At 42.9% G+C, this 19,328-nt stretch overlaps 1 protein-coding gene across 1 annotated transcript in view; it reads left to right on the top strand.

The window, feature by feature from the left end:
- The window catches only part of VWC2 (von Willebrand factor C domain containing 2), a 133,121-nt gene extending 121,728 nt beyond the window's left edge, over positions 1 to 11,393 (top strand). Inside the window, exon 3 of the mRNA XM_061166288.1 lies at positions 10,961 to 11,393. Coding sequence (XP_061022271.1) covers positions 10,961 to 11,112 — 152 coding nt within the window. The 3' untranslated portion in view covers positions 11,113 to 11,393. The remainder of the gene's footprint in view (positions 1 to 10,960) is intronic.
- The last annotated feature ends 7,935 nt before the right edge of the window (positions 11,394 to 19,328 follow it).

The raw sequence follows: 19,328 nt of genomic DNA, 5'->3' as shown, positions 1-19,328 counted from the left end.
GACCAGGCCTTCACAGTACAGGTATCTTTTGTGGCTGCTGGTGCATCCCAGGGGGCTGTCCTCACATTTCTGATCTCACCACATTCACTTCATAGGTATTGCCGGGAGCCCAGGCTTCTAGGTCAATGATACACTTTTCTGCTCTGCCTCATCTTTTTAGCAAACCCTCTACTGAATTCAGTTATTGCACCTAGACAGCATATTAAAAAGCAAAGACATTACTTTGCCAACAAAGGTCTATCTAGTCAAGGCTATGGTTTTTCCAGTGGTCATGTATGGATGTGAGATTTAGACTATAAAGAAAGCAGAAGAATTGATGTTTTTGAACTGTGGTGTTGGAGAAGACTCTTGAGAGTCCCTTGGACTGCAGGGAGATCCAGCCAGTCCATCCTAAAGGAAATCAGTCCTGGGTGTTCATTGGAATGACTGATGTTGAAGCTGAAACTTCAATACATTGGCCACCTGATGCGAAGAGCTGATCCATTGGAAAAGACCCTGATGCTGGGAGGGATTGGGGGCAGGAGGAGAAGGGGATGACAGAGGATGAGATGGTTGGATGGCATCACCAACTCAATGGACATGGGTTTGGGTGGACTCCGAGAGTTGGTGATGGACAGGGAGGCCTGGCATGCTGTGGTTCATAGGGTCGCAAAGGGTTGGACACAACTGAGTGATTGAACTGAACTGAACTGAACTTGCAGTTTCAACTTTTTCAGTATAGTCAGTTCTCAGTGAAATTCTCCAACTTTTCTTCTGTTTTCTGGATCACGTTAATCTATTACTTAAAAATGATGGCAGATCTCAAAAATCCCCGCCTTCAAAACACCCTTGTGTAATAGTCACCTGTCTCATTTCCTATTTTGCGTGTCTCTTGGCTTGGGATTATTTCTTGGCTTACCCGGCTATTTTTAATTAAATGACAGATACTGTGAAAGTGACATTGTGCAGGCTCCGCATGAAGCCTCTGGGCCGACAGAATACAGGAGGGCGCAGTGATCTGGCTGTGGACGGGTGTGAGGCTTTGTTCAGGCATGTCTTTCCCGGCACCTCCCCCGCCCCATCCTAGGGCACAGCCTGTCTGAAGTCCTGGTTGAAAACCCCTGCTGTTTGTCAGGGCTCCTCCACCCTCCCTCCTGAGCACTGCAGTCCTGGTGGGTCTCTACAGGCTCCAGCCACCCAGCCACTGCTTTCTGCTTGGGTTCTGCTTGTCTTGCCTGGCACATCGCAGCTCTGCAGTCTGTAAATGCCTGGAAGAAAATTCCTCACTTTTTTGTGATTCCCTCTTCTCAGATACAGCCTCCCTCTCAGATCCCAGCTGTCCTGGCAGCTCCAATGCTAACTCCCATCTCCCAGCTCAGTCAGAAGGCTTGAGCTCTGTTTTCAGCAGACATGCGTCTCTGCTCCAGATCCTGTAAACACCCTGAGCACTGGGGCTGTGAGTGTGGAGTTCAGTTCAGTGAACACGCCTTTTCTCTGATGGCTAGACCTCCAAGTCCTTTGCTGTCTGATATCTTCAAACCATTTTTTTTAAATGCATGTATATTTTATCCAAACCTTAGAGTTGATCTCAGTGGGAGAGTTTTTCATACACTCTGTCATGGTGTGAATGAAAAATGTCGCTGCCAAGCAAAGGATGCTGCAGTCATCAAGCCATCATCACATTCCAGCTCCCCGAAGGTGAGGCCTGAGGGCACTCGGGATGGAGACAAACAGGCTGCCTGCCTGCTGGCAAGCCCCCAGCCACTGCTGCTCCCCGACCTTGGTGCATCCTGAGGGGACTCAGGATGAGAGAGCACAGGACGCCAGCCCCAGAGAGCTGAGGTGCAGATCAAAGGGATGATTTCAGCAAGCCCAGACTCTTGCATCTTTCCCTTGGTAGAAAAGCACTGAATTCCTTAACCAGGGATATCCAGTTTTCTTTAATTAACAGTAATCTTTTGATGTTCCAACTCCCTGGTCTTGTTGCAAAAACCCCTGTATATCCTGCCCCACCACCCATTGCCTCTTCTGAGCCTCGGTCACCTGACAGGCTGTGTCCTAGGCTGACGTCCTCAGTGTTGTCCACCAAATACAAGATAATTCTCAACTTTTAGGTTGTGCATTTTTTTTCATTCAACACTAACCATTCCCAAATGAGTAAGGAGAAGATGATAAGGAGCCCTGTAGGATAGTGTTGACTGAAAAAGTACACACAGCCTAAAAGTTGAGTTATGTTCTATCCAGTGAGAATTTTTAGGACTTTAAGCCTGGGAGATAGCATCTCAAGTGAGCCTGAGAGAACTGTTCTGAGGAGGCAAGGGGAGAAGCAAGGTTTTATAGAAGTTTTGCAGCAAAGGACAGGTAGTGTGAACGTCAAAAGATTATTGTGAATTAAAGAAAATCAGATATCCCAAGTAAAGGAATTTAGCATTTTTCTATGTGTGGGAGGATGCAAGAGTCTGGGCTCACTGAAATCATTCCTTTGGTATGCACCTCAGCTATCTGGGGCCAGTGTCCTGTGTTTCCACAGACTGTTTCCTCAGGGCTCACCATAGGGAGTGGCTGCGGTCTGATGGCGGCTAGAGGGCAGGCATCCCTTCCTCCCTGAGTTTCCTCAGGGCGCACCAGCCACCGTCTGTGGTGGCTGGAATTCTGGTGACTGTGACATCTTTGTTTACTGATATGACAGGAAATATTCCATTTCTTATTTGTTTACTCTCTGTTTTTTTTTTTTTACAAGAGATGCCTGAGTATTAACTGAAAGGTGGAAAAATTAAGGTGAAGAATGTTCACACTACAAATATTAGATTCTGGAGATCTTTTGTTCAGACTCCCTCAACACACAGATGGGAAAGTTGAAACTTAGAGAAATCAAGAGATTTGAATTCAGATTGCATATCTGACTTTCTTTTGCAAAACATCTCTTTCTCTGCAAAGTTTCTGGTATAACCTAATATGCCAGCTGGCCCTCCTAGTTCAGAATCCTACATGTGAGTGATGACCACAGGGTGCCCATTTGCCATTGCCAAAGGCCTTCTAAGGCTTACTGACTTCAGATAGAATATTTAGAGGTTATGCTAATTGTTTTCATTTATTTCCAATTTACACCATTTCTTCCAATACAGTTTTAGTGGTCACTGTGGAAAGCTGACAAGGGGGCCTTGAGCTCCTGGGGTTCACTATCCACTCTTGGGGTGCAAGCAGGACCCAAAAGGATGCCCGTGAGCATCCTCAGGTTCCATGTAGGCCACCAGCCTGCAGCCGCCTCCTGGTTGCCTCTCCTGTGATGGCTCTGGGTCCCCAGGTCCTGGGAGCTCCTCCTTCAAGGACCAGTCTACTGGCTGAGGTCCCAGATTCTGACAGAATCCTCTGCCTCTTCCTGCTTCCCTCGGATCCCACACACAAGGTGCAAACATTCACCTACTTGAGGAAACACAGGTGCTGTGGCCAGGCTGTTTAATTGATTCATCATCTTACTCTGGTAGTTAGGCCCAGCTTTGTTCAATACGATGGCACATCATCAAGTTTAACCTTCAAAATAGAAGCCTCAGTAGCATCATGAAGAATGGAAGAAATGGCAACTCCAGGAAATAGTCCTTTTCCAAATACTATTAACATATCTGTGGACAAAAAAATAGTCACCTGCCATTCCAGTAAACAACAAATTTGGGGCCACCAAGGCATCGGCCACTGTAGCTGCCCCCCCCCCCCCCACCCCTGACATGTACCCTCTGAGTGGATTCAGGATGGAGCAAACCAGGATGATGGCCCTAGATAGCGAAGATGCACATCAAAGGGATGCTTTCAATGAGCCCAGACTCTTGCATCTTCCCATACACATAAAAGTGCTAAGATCACTAACTTGTGATGTTTGGATTTTGTGATTAGCACAATCTTTTGATGTTCAACTATATATTTTTTTTCAGCAAAAATTCCCATGTCTCCTGGCTGCTCCTTTACCTCTTCAGAACAGACCGTTGGAGTTCACTCAGAGGCTGCTTCCCGGGCTACAGTCCTCAAAACGGTGCCAGATGAAACATAATTGCAACTTTTAGACTGTGCCGTTGTTTTAGTTGACATATCTAAGGTCACCTGAAACATACACAAGGCCAGCTGCCCAGGTTTCTCTTCCTCAGTGTTCAGTCTCTGAGGAGGAGGAGGTGCCCCCAGGTACCCATTTGGGCCCTTCTTCATTAACATCCTGTCTTCCCGTGACTCTCCACTCCTTGTAAAATCTACACCATTGGCAGCTTAGCCATCAACATAGCCACAGGAGTTTTATTTTTCTTGCGTCAATTCATTACTTAATTCTAAAGCTGTCACTCAGGTGTAGCTGTCCCGAGCTCTGGCTCTGTGTAGGTGCCATGCTGGACCCTGGGATGCAACTCGAAGGTGGTCGTGGCTCTGGCTCCCAGGAGCTCCCCACCAGGGACAGCAAGGGGTGCATGGGGAGCGGGGGCATGTGACAGGCAGCTCTGCAGGAGACACAGGAGCAGCCAGGAGGAGCGCTTAATTACAGGTGTCAGCCCTCCAGGCTGCGTTTGAAATGCATGAGTCTCAGCCTAGTTTATTGTTAGTTCAGTGAATGCACCTATCTTGGGCTGGGTTGTACTGGTGTTTACTGGGGGTGGGGGGGGGGGGTGCGGGGAACAACCTAGAAGTTGAGAATGATGTTTTGTTTCATGGACAAAACTGAAGACTTAAGCCCAGGAATCAGCCTCTCAGGGTAATCTGAGGGACTGCTCAGAAGAGGTAAGAGAGGAACCAGAATATATAGGAATTTTTGCAACAGAGACAAGGTGGTCAGAACATCAAAAGATTACTGTTAATTAAGGAAAACCAGACATCTCAAGTTAAGGGATTCAGCACTTTTCTGTTTGTGGGAAGATGCAGGGTCTGGGCTCACTGAAATCATTACTTTGATCTACACCTGAGCTCCCTGGGGCCAGTGTCCTGGGCTTTCTCAGCCTGAGTCTCCTCGGGGTCCATCTTGGGGGGTTAGCACTGGATGAGGGCTAGATGGTGGGCTTGCTGTCTCCATGCTGGGTGCCCTCAGGGCTCATGTCTGGGTGGTTGTAATGTGATGGCTGGATGACTGCAGCATCCTTTGTGTAATGATATGGCGGCCACACCTTTTTACTCACACTGGTAACCAGGACAGAGCTGGGGCCTCAACACGGACTCCTTTTCGGGAGATCTGATTTGGGCCCATAACGGGGGAGAGACCTTCTTGTCTTTCAGCGCTCCACTGGCACGTCGAGTCCTGCGCTGGGCCTGACACCGTGTGTCAGTCACAGCGAAGGGGTGCCTGTATTAACGGGGTCCCGGTGATGTCAACAACAGCTGCCCCCCCACCATGACCTCCCTGCTCTGAAGTCAGAAGGACACAGAAAAGTTCAGATCAGCAGTGCCCATCAGCTACCTACTTGCACAACTGTTCTTCAGCAAGAAAACATTACATGATGTGTTCATTCTGACATTAGCCATTTTTAGCCTGAGGGTCCTTGAATACTAGCCAGGCCAGATCAACAGAATTTAATGTATTAGTAATTAGTTATGAGTCATGTGACTTGGACTAATGGTATCTCATTTCCATATTTATAAAACTCTGCATGCTTCATATTTCTTCTAAAGTACCATATAAATAAGAAAGTTAGATATCATAGTTAGATTAGTTGGTCAAGATTAAAAACTATTTTTCTCTATTCCCTGCTTTCTAATGAAGGTTTATTTGACACTGAATAACTGCGGTGACCAGAATCTGCTTTTGTATGTCACAGTTCTCTTCAGTGACTCCTATTTTAGTTCATCAAATTCTCATATGTGGTATTTTTTCTCAAGTCTCTTAGTGGTTCTCGGGCTACAAGTCTATAATATTAAAGTAAGTGTTCCATGAAAATGAAAAGACAACAACTACACATCAAAACTTATGAGACCACAGCTACAGTAGAATTGAAAGGGAAATTTATGGAAGTAAAACTTACACTTGAAAAGAGGAAAATTCTCAAATTGATAATATAAGCCACCAACTCAAGAAACTAGAAAAAGAAAAGTAGACTAACTAAAAGTAATAGAAAGAATAACACAGTAAAGATAAGAACAAAAAGATAGCAAAACCGAACATCAGTTTTGAAAATTAATGAAATAAAAAGCTGGTTTTCTAAGATCAATAAAACTGATAAACACCTAGCAAGACATAGGGAAAAAAATTAGAGAAGATGCACATTACTAAGATTAGGAATAAAACAGGAGATGTTTCTCACAGAAATTAAAAGAATAATAAAGGAACACTAACAACAGTTCTGCACACATTAACAATTTAGAAGTTATGAACCAACTCCTTGGAAAATATGAGCTCCCTCAATGTACTGAATATGACACAGATAATCTGTATGAAGGGTGATTCTCTGGTGGCTCAGACGGTAAAGAACCTGCCTGCAACACAGGAGACCCAGATTCAATCTCTGGGTCGGGAAGATCCCCTGGAGAAGGGAATGGCTACCCACTCCAGTATTCTTGCCTGGAGAATTCCATGGACAGGGGAGCCTGGCGGGCTACAGTCCATGGGGTTGCAAAGAGCAACACTATTGAGCAACTGATTTTTTTTTTTTTTTTTTTTTTGAGCAACTGATTTTTTAAATCTGTGTAAAGCTATTAAAGAAATTGAATTCATAATTTTAAAACTCCCCTCAAAACGCCAGGTCCTACTGTTTTCACTGGAGAAAAATACCAAACATTTAAAGAATTAATATTACTTCCATCATGCCTTCCATCAATAGAAGAAGAGGAAATACATCCCATCTCATTCTATGAAGTCAGTATTATCCTGATACCAAAACTCAACACAAACAATATTTTTAAAAAGTACAAAGCAGTATCTTTAATAAATATGTGCTAACACAATTTCTCAACAAAATATTAGCAAGTCAGATGCAACAATATACAAAATGAATTTTATGCTATGACCACGTGGGATTGTTTTTTCCAGGAATGCAAAGTGGGCTCAAAAATCAATCTATAGGATTTCCAGTCACCTTTTCTTCCTAAACACAAATGAGAAGCTCAACAAACTGAAACATCAGTGATATTTTTTAGATCCATCAGAAAAGTAAGATCACAAAGCAAACTGAATCCCCCTAAAATTGCAGACATACAGAGACAGATATGCAACGTCACAACTCAGCGGAGCAGAGACCTCCATGGGAATCAGTGCCCGGTAGGAAAACGAAACTTGTGCTTGATGAAAACCTAACTTGGGTTTCCGACTCTGAGTTTAAGTTGATGAAACAGTTCTGTCTTGGTTCTGGTGGCAGTCACACAGAACTACACCTGTGATAAAATGACACAGACGTGTACACACCCATTGTACCTGTCCGTTCCTTTGGTATATGTGTGAGTACATCTATCAATCTATACATATATGGGACTCCCCTCATAGCTCAGTCAGTAAAGAATCTACCTGCAGTGCAGGAGACCTGGATGCCAACTTCTGGTCTGGAAGTTCCCTGGAGAAGGAAATGGAAACCCACTCCAGTGTTCCTGCCGGGGAAATCCCATGGACAGAGGAGTCTGGCCAGGTACAGAACAAGGGTTGCAAGAGTCGGACAAGAGCTAGTGACTAAAGCGCCACCATATATGCATACATATATATATAAACATATATATTTTATATAGATGTATAGAGATATATACAGAAAAATATACATTTATAAATCTATCTGTATATCTCTCTATATAAATGTATATTTATATAACTATATAATCTATCTGAGCCACCTTGGAAGCCCATAAAATATATATATAAAATAATGTATATAAATTATATATATATATATATTATATACAGTTTATTTTGTAAATTCTTCAGGGGTCAACATTTACACAGCCTAACTCTGTGTCACTGATACAACCACACAGAGACAAGAGTTAAGTGACTTTTGAACAGAATGCCCCAAGTTGGAACACAAATCCCTCTCCCCTCCTGTCAATCTTGCCGTGTTGGACAAAACCATCCCCTCGTGGTGCCCATACCAACACGGATGGTTCTGCAAGGTGCTGGGAAGGGGTTATAGGACATAATCCACATGAAACAATGGTCAAAATGTAATAATTACTCTTTTTTAATTGCAGGCCTGGGAGATAAACCTCTGATGGTCCAGATGCTTGTAGCACCTTTGCCCTGAATTTTATCCAGAGTTGAGTCTCAGTGCGGCCGAAAATCTGGGTTTCTTCTCACTATTCATCAATCAACAATAGGGAGATGACTTTATATCTAAGTATTTTGAAAGCTTCCAAGCAAAGACTTTCCTATGTGAGACAGTGTGAGCTGCTACACCTCACTTCTCAGATTATGTGCTTCAAGTACTGCTTTTTGGCCTCGCCGTTTCGCTTACGGGATCTCAGTTCCCTGACCAGGGATTGAACTCGGGCCCACGGCAGTGAAAGAGCTGGCTCTTAACCACTAGACTGCCAGGGAATTCCCCTAATCTTCCTTTTTGAACACTTGGTTATTTATGTGGGATTTTGCTTTTCCTCATGAATACAGATTTTACTAGGAGGCTATCGGCAGTTTCTTGTGAGCCTGGCTTTACCATATCTCTTCCTTGCTTGAAACAAATGATAACAAACACACTCCACATTGAAGCATTTTCTATACTCGACGGGGCGGGGGGTCAGTCTCCAAGTCTCCACTGACCATGTGTGTGGGGGACACGGGGCTGCTGCTTCACATGAGCTCTGTGTACAGACGCAGTGACCCCCCTGAGACAAATTAGAAGTGAAAAAGCCAAATATGTAGTTAGGAGAATGTTATCTTTTGTGAAAGAAAGATGAATGATTTGTTTACTCTTTTAAAAAACAAGTTACACTAGGGGATAAATTAGAACCAGTAAAAGTGGTTACTGCAGTGGCCGGGGCGGCAGGTGGCCGAGGAGGAAGGAGGATTGGAGGGAGGATACAGTGAAACTGATGAACCTCACTCCACACATCACTGTCCCTGGGACCACACAGAGCGAAGACTGAGCAACTTCTGAATAAAATACATTGGCTGTAAGAACTATAAAAAAAAATTTTTGTTTACTAGGAATAACACTTATGGTGTCATTTTAAAACTTTTACGTAACTGTGAGATAGATGAATGTGTATTATTATTATTATTATTATTATTTTGGCCATGCGGCTTGTGAGATCTTAGTTCCCTGACCAGGGATTGAACTGGCGTCCCCTGCAGTGGAAGTGGGGAGTCTTAACCACTGGACTGCCAGGGAAGTCCCAACATGTTTATGGTTTTAATAAACAAGAGTCTCAGTGCAAGAGAAGGTAGATAATTTAAAATCTAAGTACAATTAAGCAAAGAGTTAATGGAATCACTCAAATAAATATGTTAAATTTGAAGTGTTTCATTGTAAGAGAAAAGATATACGTATATAAAATCTAAGAAGAAAGGATTTTGAATTCTAACAATGTAAACTCACAATTTAAAACCTGTATGTGTGTGTGTGTGTGTGTGTGTGAGATCCTTCCCACCTGGGCCCACTGAGAGGGGCTGGGAGCTGTGTCACCACAGTAATATCAGGCGCTTGCAATAATCAGGTCTCGGATCCTCAATATTCCTTTCTACCAAAGGACTCCAGGCCCCTCAGAGAAGAGGCTGATTCCAGATGAGCTGAGGTGAGCTGAAACATGTTGTTGGTGCAGACATGGAGGAGGCTGAGAGCCGCTGATGGGGTTAGTCAAAGGACATGGGAGCAGAGCAGCCTGATGTTCTGGCCTCTCTCACCAGCTGAATTTGGGACAATTGAATATAAAGACTGCAGTGGTTGCAAATCATTGACAAAGAAAGATCCAGAGTCCTACAGTGACCGCAGCCACTGAAGCATGAGTTATTCTGCTTAGAATTATTCTGACCAGAATTATAAAAAGGCCAGTTTTTATCTTGGAGTTTAGTGGAGTAGTTTATCTTTTTTAATTTTGCAGTGTTTTTTTGATGACTTGAAAAGTGTCATTGAATGTGCTTTGGTGTGAGCACATGGTCAGAGACTTTAGAAGCAAAGGACGGGAGGATGAGCATGAGAGCCTGGCCTGAAATTCAGGGTCAGGGCATCTCTTCAGGCTGCAGTGAGGGCCCAAGTCTTCATTTAAGAAGGTCTGGAGTCTGCACAGTTGTTCCCCTCTGAGCTGGGGGTGTGAACCGTAACATAGAAACCATTTGCTCCACTGGAAATAATTCACACTGGAAATCTCCCCAATACCCATCTCTTTGTGTCCTGGATTTTACATGGAGTAAAATGCATGTGGCACCTCTGCTGGTAGAGAAGCTGGTACGGGGTGTGGATTGAGAATTGAAGGGTCCTTGGTTCTCAAGAAAGGCTACTGACAATGGACCCTCGGTCCCGGCAAAGCTGGGGCTTCTCAAAATGTGGCCCCAGACCAGCAACAGCATCACCCGGGACTTGTTATCCAAGCGGGTTCCATGGCCCCAGCCCAAACCTGAGAGTCAGAAGTCCTGGGGGTGGGACGGGCAATCAGGATTTCTGGAGTCCTCCAGGCCGCTGTTCCATCCGCTGACCTTTGAAACCTGCTCTAAGAGGTGTGGCGGTAACACTGAGTTTAGTTTGCTTTGAGCAATTTGCTTGTTTCTGCTCTCTCCTAAAAAGCCTGGTTCTCTGAAAGTCCCAATTAATCACGTTTTTCTTTGATGACTTGGAATTAATTCAATCAAGCGATTGCAGATTTGGCCCCAGAACGGAACAGTCTATCGATGAAAATCACAGGATTGTCACTCATAAAACTTTTCAACAACATGGCTTGCATTTCAGGAAAAAAGTGGGAGCAGTTCCCAGGCTGAAACGGTAACTTTTTTACTGTCCGTCCTGAAAGAGAGTGGATACAAGCTGAGGGGGAGAGCCAAGTCCCGAGTTAAACCTGTGGTGCACTTGTGCACACGTGTCATACACCAGTACAGCCTCTTTCTTCCTTGCAGGCCCGAACTGCTTTGCGGAGACGGCGGTCATCCCTGCCGGCAGAGAGGTGAAGACGGACGAGTGTACCATCTGTCACTGCACCTACGAGGAGGGCACCTGGAGGATCGAGCGCCAGGCCATGTGCACCCGACACGAATGTCGCCAGATGTAGGGCCTGCACGCCTCGCGTCTGCTAGACGCCTTGCCCAGCCTGGGCCTGCTGTGCCACTCGGAAACGCCGGCCGAACGGGCGACAGTTTCCACGAGGAACCGTGAGGAACCGTCGGTCGTTTTGCTTTTCTGGGTCACAAAGACTGCAAAAGAAAGAACTGGACGTATTTCAAAACATCCACAAGAACTTAGGGAAAAAAAAAAAAACCCGTCTCTAAATAAATGTGCTATTTTCACAGTAAGTACACTGAAGTCCACTATTATATATGAAATGTATTTCTATAATCCCTCTATTAGAGAGCTTCTATACATGTTTTCTATAGATACAGATTAAAAATGCTGTGTTGTCAACTGTCCGAGCTGTGTACCTGTGTTTCTTTTTCAGTCTTGATTCCATCATGCGAGGTTATTTGTGGTCAGATTTTCCTTCGAATCTTGAGAATAGCGCACCCATGAATGGATCATGAGATAAGAGGATGGGTTTTTCCTAAGATCCTATCCAAATTATTTAACTTTTTATTTTACACTGTATATATTTTACACTGTATATTTTACACTGTACTCAGTATAGCTGATTAACAATGTTGTGATGGTTTCAGGTGGGATCCTGTCCAAATTCTGTTTCATTACAGAGAGGTATGTAGTGTTGATCCTTAGAAAGTGAAAGTGAAGTCGCTCAGTTGTGTCTGACTCTGTGACCCCATGGATTGCAGCCACGGAATTTTCCAGGCAAGAGTACTGGAGTGGGTTGCCATTACCTTCTCCAGGGGATCTTCCTGCCCCAGAGATCAAATCCGGGTCTCCCAAATTGCAGGCAGAGGCTTTACCTCTGAGCCATCAGGGGAAGGATCTGGTCTAATTCACACAAATTGTAATACTTCCTTCTTGTAACTTTCTGCTTTTATTATCTCCATGCTCAGTCATTTGGGAGATGCAGGTACAAAGGTAACTAATACAACATTTTTCTGTTCATTCAAAGCTCTCACACCGTGGGCCATGGGTAGATGCACACAAATACGTCCGTTCACGTAACTTACTTTTCTTCTAAGCATGACTTTACATAATGCCATAAACTGAGGAACAGAATAGGCTGGAGAGTTTGCATTATTGGCGCCTCATGCTGAAGAAAGCAAATAGGGGGACTCTTGTTTCTTGGAGGAGCAGTAAGGGAAACCGAGCCCCGGAACAAGTCTATGCCTTCCATCTACATGCAGTACAGACAACCCAGCTGTCCATGGACTCGTGGGTCTCTTGGGACTGATCCTTTCTCCTCCACGATTGGCACCTTCCAGTCCTCAGTGAGAGCCCTGTGTTCATGACTCCGCAAGAGCCAAGTGAGAAAGCAGTTGTTGAATATGCTGAAATAGCACTGACGGTCACGTGCAATGTTCCTGGAGTTACATGTCCTTCCAAATTGACTCCACTTCTCTTCATGTGGCTAAAAGAAGCCACTGCCAGTCCCCGCTGATCTGATCAGTGTGTGTTAGAGAATACTTCTGCCCTTATCGAGCACATCAACACTTGGCACATTGATGAGAAAGGTAGTCAGAGATTAATAGGTTTATGGAGAAAAGGCAGAATTATGGTCACTCTTTGACATCTTTAAAGCTTTTTGTCCCATACATTTATTCCAAAATTTAAATTAAGCATCCATTAAGTACAAATTAATTGTGACCACAAAAAAGGAATAAATCATGGTCTCCTGCCTTCACAGACTTTCGGCCTCTGGTCTAACAGTAATAAGAAATGACTGTGCGCTGTGGTGGGGGCTGTGCTAGGGGTCAGCAGAGGCAGTCAAAGAGGCTTCATTCCATACAAAGAAATCATTCAGTCATTAAAGTATGAGTAATAGTCAAGCAAATTTAATGTTTTTGTCATCACTAAAAAATTGACCCATGTGCAAAGCCACTGCTAACTGAATCCTCTGGAAATTTACAAATGCTTATATTTCGTTTTTATCTTGGGCCTGATGGGCTCTGCACACTGCTTTCCATGAAAATCCTCAGGGGAAGTGCCACCTAGACAATCTCAGGTATGATCAGCTTTCCAAAATTTAATTTTTGGTGTTAAAGGCCACTAGACATCAGCCATCTCTCCATCATCCCAGGGAAACATTTTATGGGACAAGGTTATACAAAGGTATGATTCTGCCAACAAATGGCCCAGCCCCCTGGGAAGTGGGTCAGGAGGGTTGTCTCAGCACATGGGAAGCCCCTCTGCTCCCCACTAGAGACTCCACCCAGGGGGCCCAGAGTCCCCCTGCTTCCCTTGGTGATGTCATCCCTCCCCAGGGGGCAGTAAGCTCAGTGAGAACTTCAGGTAACCTGCTATTGGGTTGCACAGAGAGAGTGAACCTGATCTCCTCCCGGGACACTGTCTAAAGTCATGTGACCCACCCTGGTCCCAGGAGTGCTTCTCAGAGTCAGAGTCCTGGGGCAGTTATCTCAGTAAACTAACCCCCCTCCTCTTTCCACATAAGGATGACATATCACCAAACACAGGGCAGGACCTGGATTAATAACACAGCACAGACTCAATACAGAATGTTACTACGTGCACTGTGGTCCAAGGGAAACGTGATTCTTGGGTTCTTTATTTCATGGTGTTGATTTAGACTTTCACATCCACACATCAGGGGGAGATTTGGTTTCCACCTTTCTTCTCCATAGAACACTTTGCTGAGATTTCTAACAATGAAACTGCTCTATTCAATAAATGTAATGACCTCAAAACCTGCATTATGAAGAGGGGACAGAATGAGTTAAAGTTACTGATTCCAAAATATGGTGGTTTTGACATAGCACTGAGGAAGGAGCCTCAAAATTCAAGAGCAGAAGTGGTGCATGCCAAGTCGCTTCAGTCCTGTCCATCTCTCTGTGACCCCATGGATGGTAGCCCTCCAGGCTCCTCTGTCCATGGGATTCTCCAGGCAAGGATACTGGAGTGGGCTGCCGCACACTCCTCCAGGGGATCTTCCTGACCCAGGGATGGAACCCGTGTCTCTTGTGTCTCCTGCATCGGCAGGTGGGTTCTTTACCCCTGTGCCCCCTGGGAAGCCCACAGAAGTGGTGGGAGAGCTACAATTATTAAAATTCAAATAGGTCTGCTCTATGAATACCTAATAAATATGTTGGATGACTGATTCAAGTGAAAAAAAAGGAACTCATGCTTACCAGTGTATTAAATTAATTCATTTAAAATTATTCAAACTACATATCTGAAAACACGAAGGTACTTGTGTAACAGTAGAGTGATTCTGGAACTTTCTAACCTGACATTTTAGATTTTCAAGTTAGAGTCATCCTTTCGGTTATAGGCTCTTTCTTTGTTGAATGGATCCATCAGTACTTGTACATTACACAAAGGCCCTGGGGAGTTACCAAAGCTCTTATTTCACTACTGCACGCAACAGACATTAGCTGTACCCTTAGCGATGTGCCAAGCCTGCAGTTCAGATGGAGAGGTGGGCATGTGCTTGTCTTCAAGGAGTTTATATGCTTATTTGCATTTGATTATTTTCTTTTTAATCTTTTCATACCTTCCATGCCTTCATCTCTGGTGTACAGGAAAACCTATTAAAGGACAAATTCTCAACATTTAAAAATTTTTGGCATCATGAATGTTTAATAAACACTTCTCTTCACTCCCCCAGTGTTGTGTTGTATGTCTATATTGTTTTAAAAAAGTCCAAAATTTTTCAGAGAATTCGGATGTTTTTGATTATTTTGTTTTGCTTTTAAGCATTGAAATGGATTTTGTAATGTGTCCATTAGTTGAAACATGCAAAGTACAGAGTTTCTAACAAGCATTATTGAAAACTACATCAATTATTTTAACTATAGATTATTGAAACAGTGAAAACAAAAGCATAGACACAAGCCAAATTAGGTAAATATTAACAACTAACTCTATTTGCTTGAATAGGCAAGAGATCATCTGCTTTTTATTTCCGAATGTCAGCCCACTGACGCGACGGGACAGTCCCAGGTGTCCCCATAACACTCCCCATGAGTGTTATGCTCATTCACTTCAGTTGCATCCAACTCTTTGCAACCCTACGGACTGTAGCCCACCAGGCTCCTCTGTCCACGGAACTCTCCAGGCAAGAATACTGGAGTGGGCTGCCATGTCCTTCTCCAGACCTTCCCGACCCAGGAGTTCGCACCTCTTGTGTCTCCTGCGTTGCAGGCAGGTTCTTCTCCCACTTTCCCCGTTAGTGGCACCATTGATTACAGCACGTGGCTCCTCTGGCCAGTGTAATTTGCGACATAATGTTCTTAACAGATGCCCGCCACCAGCACTCTAATGGCTGATGCAGTCAGCTTTCCTGCATAATCTGGTTTACAGCAAGCGATACACATATTCTAGAAAAAAGTGCATTTTTATGGCTCATACTTTCACATTCCAGCTGCCACTCCTCACTGTTGCATGCTCCTCACTGCAAATCAACCTCCCAGTCTGTTTTATTTTCCTAAACATAGATTTCCATTTTGACTGAATTCTCCCAATTGTACACAGAACTGCCAGACTCCTCAGCATGGCAGACTAGCATCTTCACAAATAGGTCCTGGTCCACACTCCAACCCACCCACTGGCTCACAGCACTTAGGGCCGCGGGTGCCTCAGACAGTGCTCTGAGTATGTCTCAGCCTCCCACCCCTGCCTTTTCAGTGCTGGGAAGAGTTGAGCCACTTTTCAGGATGAAACTTAAGGGTCATTACTTGTGAGGAGCCCTCCTTAGTCCAAATGATATGGTTATTCTATACCCCACCATAGTGTTCATTTGGTATCTTATTTTAGCATGATTAACTTTTTAAAATTAAATTACTGTTGATGTACAATGTCATGTTAATCCCGCTGTACAGCCAAGTGATTCAGCTGTACACATATGGTCATTCTTTTTTATATTCCACTGTGGTTTATCACAGGATACTGACCACAGTTCCCTGTGCTATACAGTAGGGCTTCATTGTCTGTCCATTCTCTATGTAACAGTCTGCATCTGCTAACCTCAAACTCCCTATCCATCCCTCCCCCACCCCGCCCCCTCTCGTCAACCGCAAGTCTGTTCTCTATGTCTGCGAGTCTATTTCTGTTTCATAGATAAGTTCATCTGTGTAACATTTTAGATTCCACATATAAGTGATACCATATATTTGTCTTTCTCTTACTTCATTTAGCACAATAATCTCTAGTTGTATCCATATTGCTGGAAGTGGCATTATTTTGTTTTATAATGCTGAGTAATATTCCATTGTATATGTACCACATCTTCTTTATCCATTCCTCTGTCAATGGACATTTAGTTTGCTTCTGTGTCTTGGCTATTGTGAATAGTGTATTTTAGCATGATTTCAAAATCATATCATACTTTGCCTTATGGTTCATTTTATTTTTGCTCTATTCTTTAAAATCTCTTTGATTCAGGCTATTACCCAATCCCTACTGTTGCACAGTTTATGTTCAGCAGCCATAAGACATTCATTGGCCATTTCTGAGTCAGGGAAGTTTACTGAAGTGAAAGTCGCTCAGTCGTGTCCAACTCTTTGTAACCCTATGAACTTTAACCCACCAGGTTCTTATGACCATGAAATTCTCCAGGCAAGAATACTGGAGAAGGTAGTCTTTCCCTTCTCCAGAGAATATTTTGGTGTAAACTTTCTGAGGCTGAACATAATTAATTTCTTATACTGAGGACACATTGGTACTCATTGATGATAAAGCATGTCTATAGTTTTGGTATTTATTTACTGCTTATTTCCTATTTTTGGAATGTAAAGCTCTTATCTGAGACCTTCTTACACAGTTGTGAGTGCTCCTGCACATTTGAATTTTTTACATGATTAAACAACTCGATAGGTATCTAATGAATTAATGAATCAATGAACTGAGTTATCAGTACAGAAAAGTTTCTGTTTAGTTCAGTTCAGTTGCTCAGTCATGTCCGACTCTTTGCAACCCCATGGACTGCACCATGCCAGGCCTCCCCATCCATTGCCAACTCCCGGAGTTTACTCAAACTCATGTCCATTGAGTCGGTGATGCCATCCAACCATCTTATCCTCTGTCGTCCCCTTCTCTTCCTGCCTTTAATTTTTCCCAACATCAGGGTCTTTTCAAATAAGTCAGTTCTTCGCATCAGGTGGCCAAAGTATTGCAGTTTCAGCTTCAGCATCAGTCCTTCCAATGAATATTCAGGATTGATTTCATTTAGGATGGACTGGTTGGATCTCCTTGCAGTCCAAGGGACTCTCAAGAGTCTTCTCCAACACCACAGTTCAAAAGCATCAATTCTTCAGTGCTCAGCTTTCTTTACAGTCCAACTCTCACATCCATACATGACCACTGGAAAAACCATAGCTTTGACTAGATGGACCTTTGTTGGCAAAATAATGTCTCTGCTTTTTAATATGCTATTTAGGTTGGTCATAACTTTTCTTACAAGGAGCAAGTATCTTTTAATTTCATGGCTGCAATCACCATCTGCAGTGATTTTGGAGCTCACAGAAATAAAGTCTGTCACTGTTTCCCCATCTATTTCCCATGAGGTGATGGGACCAGATGCCATGATCTTAGTTTTCTGAAGGTTGAGCTTTAAGCCAACCTTTTCACCCTCCTCTTTCACTTTCATCAAGAGGCTCTTTAGTTTTTCACTTTCTGCCATCAGGGTGGTGTCATCTGCACATCTGAGGTTATTGATTTTTCTCCCAGGAATCTTGATTCCAGCTTGTGCTTCATTCAGTCCAGCATTTCTCATGATGTACTCTGCATGTAAGTTAAATAAGCAGGGTGACAATATACAGCCTTGACGTACTCCTTTCCCTATCTAAAGCCAGTCTGTTGTTCCATGTCCAGTTCTAAATGTTGCTTCCTGATCTGCATACAGATTTCCATAGCCTGTTGGAAAAGTGTTAAAAATTGATGGTTGTCTATATTTCAGGCTTCCCCATTGGCTCAGTATGTAAAGAATCTGCCTGCACCAGTGTCAAACTTCAATCTGAATTTGCAAAGAACCTGCTATTCTAACCTAACATAGAAATGTGGCAATTAAGTCCACATGCCTAATTTTAAAAGTAATAAATCTCAATGAACATTAAGTGACACAGGACAGGCATGCCAGCTGAGAGTACTCAACCAAAGTTTCACTAACATTCAGAAAATGTAAATGAAAATGTGGTCTAACTGCTTGGCACATGGGCATTTTTTGGTGTAAGGAATACATTTTATTTAATTCCTACCTGTTAGGTTCACATAAGTACATAAAGCCTGTTGCTGCCACATGATTTAGACACAGAATCAAAAATAATCAAAGGATATACTGGCAGTCATTTGTGCACATTACTGACATAGTCTGATGAATAAAAAAATTGTAAATAGTTACACCTAAGTTTTAACTCAATTTTCAGAAAATATAAACATTTCTCAAATTTATATAACATTTAATTATTTTCTTACTTTAAAAAACCTTGGAAATAATTTCAGGCAAACTGTTCTTCAATATATTTTCTTAGCATATTTGTTTTCCTATTTTCTTTATTATATTTATATTATCAAAAGAATACAACTCTATTTTTCTGTGTAATTTGAGGGATTTTTTTCTCTTCATAAGCATGTAGTTTCCTACAATTAAAAACAGTGAAAAGTATGCAGTAATGTGTTATGAAATTATTAGCATACTATATATACAACAGAGTAGTTTATTTCATAGTCTGAAATAATCCATTTAGGCAATCAAGAAATACAAATTGTAAGACAAGAATTATGCAGTTTCCCCAGGCAGTAGTTAACATATCTTTTTTTTTTTTTTTTTTTTTTTTGCAGAAAAGTAAATGTAGGCTCAGAAATTAAAAAACTGACTCAAGTTTCAGTCCGCTCAATGATGGAACCAGACTCTACTTTATACCAGAGCCAGAGACTTGAAGTCTTATCATTTGCTTTTATAGCAGAGACTAGAAATTAGAGGGAAATTTCCAAACTGCTCTTCTACTCTAACCCACAAACATACAGGGAATGAACTGAACACCACAGATTCCCCTAATTCAGCTACGGTGATCTCGACAGTTGTGAGACTGAAATGTTTTTCCTCACAAAACATGACTCGCTAGTCTAAAGGTCTGTCATATGGTTTTACTTCTAACCAAACTGTATCAGCATCCCTGGTTAAAAGAGTGTTCAAGCGTCAGTGGTGTTTTATGTGTCTTGTTTAGGTGTGGTCCT

This window comes from Dama dama, chromosome 18 (assembly GCF_033118175.1).
Source record: "Dama dama isolate Ldn47 chromosome 18, ASM3311817v1, whole genome shotgun sequence".
In the NCBI taxonomy this organism is placed as follows: domain Eukaryota; kingdom Metazoa; phylum Chordata; class Mammalia; order Artiodactyla; family Cervidae; genus Dama; species Dama dama.
This window is presented reverse-complemented; position numbering and strand designations above follow the sequence as displayed.